This window comes from Fulmarus glacialis, unplaced genomic scaffold (genome assembly GCF_000690835.1).
Source record: "Fulmarus glacialis isolate BGI_N327 unplaced genomic scaffold, ASM69083v1 scaffold19064, whole genome shotgun sequence".
In the NCBI taxonomy this organism is placed as follows: domain Eukaryota; kingdom Metazoa; phylum Chordata; class Aves; order Procellariiformes; family Procellariidae; genus Fulmarus; species Fulmarus glacialis.
The window spans coordinates 21972-27780 of NW_009207612.1; the positions used below are offsets into that span (position 1 = coordinate 21972).

Consider the following 5809-nt stretch of genomic DNA (forward strand, 5'->3'; position numbering starts at 1 on the left):
CATGGGACTCATTTTGTGGTCACCTTGCCCAAAGTTACCCATCTCATGAGTTCCTGGCCCTGAAGAGTCACTCGCTTGGAAAAAGAGCACTGAGCTCATTTCTGCTCCGTCCTGCACCTCCCTCCAAATGCTCCTGCGGCATTTGGGTCCACAGCTGGGGCTTGCTGGGCATGGGGCAGTGCTGAACCCTCCCTGCTGACCTGATGCAGCCTGCCAATGAGCCAGTTTGATTTGGAGTAGCTGTGTGAGAGCAGAAATACGGGCTCCCCCACTGAGCCCCTGAGCATCCCCGTTTCTGGCTATAAACCCCATTCCAAGGAGGGGTCTTTAGAGAGCGGGGCCGAGATGATCCACAAGCCGCGGCCGTCCCCCGCCCCCTCCCCTAGAGGAATTGCTCTCACACAAATGAAATGTGTGTAATTAATGGGCAGGGGGCTGGACAGGTCCGAGATGAAAGCGTTTCCTGGACTTGTCCTTCATTTGCATGGTATCAGAAGCTGTTCAGAAGGTGTGACTTTTCCCACAGGGAGCCCTCAGCTCGGTGGCACAATAAAGCCAGGACTTCTTACCCAGAATTAATTAAAGGAGGGGGAAGGGGATGGCAGGGAGATGTTTGAAAGCTGAGCCTGATGCAATAAACAAACACCCCTGTCCTTCTTCCCAAGCTGGGGCATGCCCAAGGGGGCCTGGGCGAGCCCCAACCCTGCCACAGCACCATGCAGCCCACCCTGCTCGGTGGGCACCCTTCCCCAAGCAGATCTCGCAGCAAAGTTGTCATGGGTTGGCCCTGCAATGAAGCCCAGCGGCGTTTGTAAAGTGAGAGAATGGATGGGAGCGGAGATAGCATGTGCCAAAAGGTTTGGGGCTTGGTGGATCAAGCCCTGGTGCAGCCCCTGCTCAGACAGCACAGACCCCTTTTCTTGCCACTTTGATTTATTCCTGCCCGTCTACTGTTTCTCTGCCATAACCACATTTAATGTGAAAACAGCTCTTCTCCCTCCCTGGTGTTGCCCTGGTGTATTCACCCCACATTTACTTCTTACCCCGCGTTGGCTGGCTGGACCAGCCGGGCTTCCCAGTCCCCTCTCATGAGGCAGACTCTCCCAAACGTCGCTCAGCTCCAGCCTTGTCACTGTGTCCTGACAGCATCGTGCGGCAAAGTCCTGTACGGGCAGGGACATGCATGCACCACCGCTTGGAGCTCAGGACGGGGCAGTCATCCCTGTGCCACCAGCCAGGGCGGTACGGCTCCTCTCCTGCTTCATCTGCCACCTCCCTCCGGCCGGCCGATGGCAGTGAGGGGACCACAGGGTGACACTGGGAGTGGTGGCGCTAGGGACAGGCACATCCCTGTCACAAGGACTTTGCTAGCTCGGAGCAGGGGTTTCTGCCCAAAACTCCCGTGCTAACAGCATGAGTTGATGGAAGCGAACACCCACCTCCAAAGCCTCCCGTCCCCAGCGCTGTCCTGGGTCCAGCCCCAGCTCAGTGTCCCGCAGTCCCCAGGGCCTTTGGGTGGCTGTGATTCTCAAGCTTGGTCCACACACCCACTGATGATGAAGGAGGAGGGAAAAGTCCTGACTCCTGGGCTGATGACTGACCCTGCAGGTTCAACCAGCAGCCAGGGTTTCTGCGTCCCTGGAGGAACAGCAGGTACCACCAGGGACTGTCCCCATCTCCCTGCATGGGTGGTGGGAGCTACCAGCCCTGGAGGACCACGCGCTCAGGACCCTGCAGGGCCCAGGTCACCATGAAGAGCGTGAGCTGCTCCAACTATGCCAGGGACTAAGTGGTATCAGTGCAGAGACAGGGTATGAGGAACCATTAATTAATTCACTTATTCATTAACTAACTAGTAGTGGGCTCTTTAATCTTCCAAGCAAAGGCAAAACAACATTCGCTGGCTGGAAGCTGAACCTGGACAAATTCAAGCAATAAACAAAGCCCCACGTTGTAGTGCTCCTAGGCAGCATGGACACCCAAAGGCGCTTTAATGAAAAGGTGCTAATTAACCACAGACCAAGCAAGCTGGGAAAGCAGGGTGTCCCTTCCCAGGAGCCAGGCCTGGGTGCCTTTCACAAAGGCAGGCTGCAGCAGAGCAGATGGCAGGAGTAGGGGACGGTGTGTGGTACAGAGCTGTGCAAGGACACAGGGGTGGCCTTCCCCGGCTCAAAACCCCAGGGTGCTGGGTGCCCCCTGCTCCAGCCCTCGGCTGCACCCCGGGATGGCAGGGATGGGGGCACAGCCTTACTGCAGGCTGAGCACCCACACCACACCCTTTCCTGCCATCGCTGTCCCTGCAGGACACGTAACATAGGAGGGGACATCTGCTGACCTACACGGAGCCAGTCCTGCCGCTCTGCTACCCTTACCAACCCAGCACCAATTCACCCAGGTTCACAAAGCCATTAGGAAAAGCAATTAGACAAATTAATGAAAGAAAAGCACCCATTAAGGACTATCAAACACCATCTCTGCCTGGGGAAAGGCCAGGAGCCATTCACTTTTAATTCCTGTAGTCTGGAGACCATAACATGGGCTTGCCCCAGTGCTGTCAGCTCCGGGCTTCTGTAGTCCTTGGGTCCCTCCTGGGACAGCTAGGCAAAGGCCTCCTGCCTTTAGCAGCTCTGTCCTACGGCCCAAGCATCACCCACGACCTCTGTGACACAGCAGTGATGCTCACACACAGAGCACGGCCGAGTGCTCGGTCCGCAGGCTTCCCTCCTTGAAATTAATGCTATATATTGACAGCTCAGCCCAGCCTGCGGCATCAGCCAGGGGATGGCTTGTCCCTGCAGACAAGCAACACCCTGAGCACTAAACGATGCCGCAGACACCCCCTGAGGATGGCAGCGCCAGCGGCGCTGAGGACTGGCGATGGTGAAACTCTCACCTTGCAAGGCTGCTCCATTTCTGTAATTTTTTTTTTTTTAAAAAAACATGTTTAACAATTTTATTCTTGCATCCTTCCATATCTGACCACATCTGAGACCACTCCATACCCGAGTCCCCCATCAGCCCCTCTGAGCAAGACCCAGCACCTTGGCAGGGCTGAGTATCCACCAAAAGAGGGGACCCAACAACTCGCTTTGCACAAACACCAAGCTCATCTAGACCAGAGGGGAGCAGATAGCTGCTTTCTCTCTTGGAAATCCTCATCCCATACTTAAAACCAGTGGTCAAGGCTCCGCTGCACTATGTCTCCATCCAGCCTGCAATGGGCCTGTACCCACAGGGCAAGGAGGTGGTATCTGCCCATTAAACCTGGAATTTGCTGCAAGGAAAACCATGATTTCCACGAGACTCATCTGGGTCCAAGATCTCGGGGCATCTTCCCACATCTGCTCCCTCGGGAAGGGGCTCACGCCAAGTGGCAGCCTCAGCCCCATCCTGCACCTCGCCGTCCTCCTGCGCCCCTCTCCAACCTGCCCCTCCCTGGAAAGCATCAGGCTCAGTGAGACTAATACAAATTTTTAATGCACATATTAAATAAATATTTCAATCATTTCATACTCAATTTGTACACAACCAAACCAAAACAAAAATCCTCAAGGAAACAGAAAAAACAAACAATCAAAAAAGATTGGATGAAAAGTCACCCCTGGTTCTGGCTCCTATCCAGTGTCTTTGTTTGCCCTCCCCATGAAGAATAATTGCTTTAACCCTTTGGAGAGAGTCGCAGTCCCAGGGCAGCATGTGCAGAGAGCGGGGCTGGCTGGGGATGTTCACTTAAGAGATTTAATGTTTCCTTCGTTTTTTTTTTTCTAAATAGAAAACTGGGCTTCTGTCAATACAGAAATTTTGAAAGAAAACCTCTCCTTTCCTAGGAGGACAAGGACGGTGGTATTTCTCATCAAAGAGCAAATCTGGAAGAGATGGTCGACAATGGAAATGCCAACCACAAACTGAATATTACAACAAAACCAGCCCGAAATGGCTCCACAGTAATTTGTAAACTTTTTTTAATTTTACAGATGAAAAATTCCATCTGATAAAAAAAATATAAACAGAAAAAAAATACCAATTTTTGGTGAGAAGTTCACATTCTCCACATGGGAAAAAAAAAAAAACCAAAAACCAAAAAACACCAGTTACCAGCCCGCTCCATGGCAGCCGTCGCCCACTGCCTCACCTTAGTAGTTTAAAACAAATCAAATGCCAAAGATGCTCTCGTGGGTAAGAGGTACCAAGTCAGTTCAGGACTTTCTCTGGGGCGTTCATCACCCCGTCCCCTCCTGAGAAAAAAAACAAGTTGGGAGTTGGGAAGCCAGCAGCGTTTTCAGAAGCATGCAAGCGGCTTCCAGCAACCCCTCGCTCAGCCGAAGAAGTAGGCGCGTTCGAGGAAGGAGAGCACCCAGCGGTCCTCACCCCGGGCGCCGCAGCCAGCCCCCACAGGCAGTGCCCACACATCACCCAGGCTGCAAAACCCACCCGGGAGGCCTCCAACCACCTCTGAAATAAATCCCCTCCTTGTAATTGTTTTCCAACCTCTCCATCTTCTCCGGTAAGCATTAATTCAGTTCATTTAAGTAGCATAGCGCTCCCAGATTTGGATTTCCATTTTCTTTTGCTTGTTTGTTTTAAACGGTGATTTTTTTTCTCCTTTCCCCTAGAGCTACAAAAAAAAATTACAAAATAAAACGCGACCCCAAAAACAGACTAGAACATTTCTAAGCGAAGGGCTCTTCCCCCCTTCACCAGTCTTTGAACGTTTCATTTCTTTTAAAGTTGGAGTACAAAAATAGAGCCTCTCTTCTTTTTTTCTCTTTTTTTTTTTTTTTTGTAAAAACCAAACACACCCCCCAAAATTATCAACAACTAAAGCAAGTTTTGTTTTGTTTTTTTACCCTCCCCTCCCTTTTTTTTTTTGTTTAATACCCATATGGGAAAGTCTACATATAGTCCACCAAGCTCGGAGAAGAGTCCTCCGGGAGAGGTGCAGGCAGGGCGGGCAGAGGCAGGCAAGTCAAGGGCCCGCCCTGGAGTTGGAGTTTCTAGTCCTTTTACTTCTCCGGTTGAAGGGGTAGTTGAGGAACTCAAAGCGTCTGTGGGGCTCGGTGGTCTGGTGGCCCTTGGGAAGCCTCTTCATGAAATGTACCTCCCGTTGGTGCTGCCGGGTCTTGGAACCCTTGCGTGGGCGGCCTTTGCGGGTGAAGGCCATGTACCAGCCCTCGTATTTGGCGTTCTGCAGTGCCGTGTAGTTGTTCTCCAGGACGATCTCCGTGAAGACGCAGTCCTTGCCTTTGCCGTTGCTCTGAGAAGGGGACAGAGGGGGACAGATTTAAGCAATGGGCGCTCGGTCAGAGGTTTCTTCTCGCTACCCCAAGCCGGAGCGGCTGGGGTGGCAGCAGGGTTGTGATGCTTGTGGACAGCGAAGGGCTCAGTTTTCCCACTTCTTCTCCTACAGGTCCAAATTGCCCAAAATCTGCTTTTCGTTAGAAAGGGAGGAGCAGGCATTGTGGCACAGGCAGATGCTGCTCATTGCAGCTTGCATCCCCAGTGTGATGCCAGCACCGGGCTGCAAGCCCCAACAGGGCTTGTCCCAGCCTTCACTTCCACTGCGCCCACAGGGAGATTTTTGCCTACTCCCATCCTGCCCCCATCCATGCCAGGGCTGGATTCCCCTGCCAACGTGACCATAACCAAACTCTTCATCTCAGTGGCAATTCACTCACCCATCCTATTCCCCCTTGGGTGTTTAATATAGGAGGGGCATCAATGGGCCGAAGAGGCGACACAGGGTCCGTGGGGCTGATGTCCACAGATGCAGCTGGCAGGGAGCACAGGGGCGGCTGGGGACTGAGCTCCT

General features: G+C 52.7%; 1 protein-coding gene across 1 annotated transcript; it reads right to left on the reverse strand.

Annotated features, from left to right (window-relative positions):
* Positions 1-4966: 4966 nt before the first annotated feature.
* LOC104075624 (fibroblast growth factor 8) lies at positions 4967-5254 on the reverse strand (the record flags this gene model as incomplete). Its single annotated transcript, XM_009576193.1, has 1 exon — positions 4967-5254. A coding segment is annotated over one exon (288 nt), but the record flags the coding sequence as incomplete, so codon positions are not given.
* Positions 5255-5809: the final 555 nt, after the last annotated feature.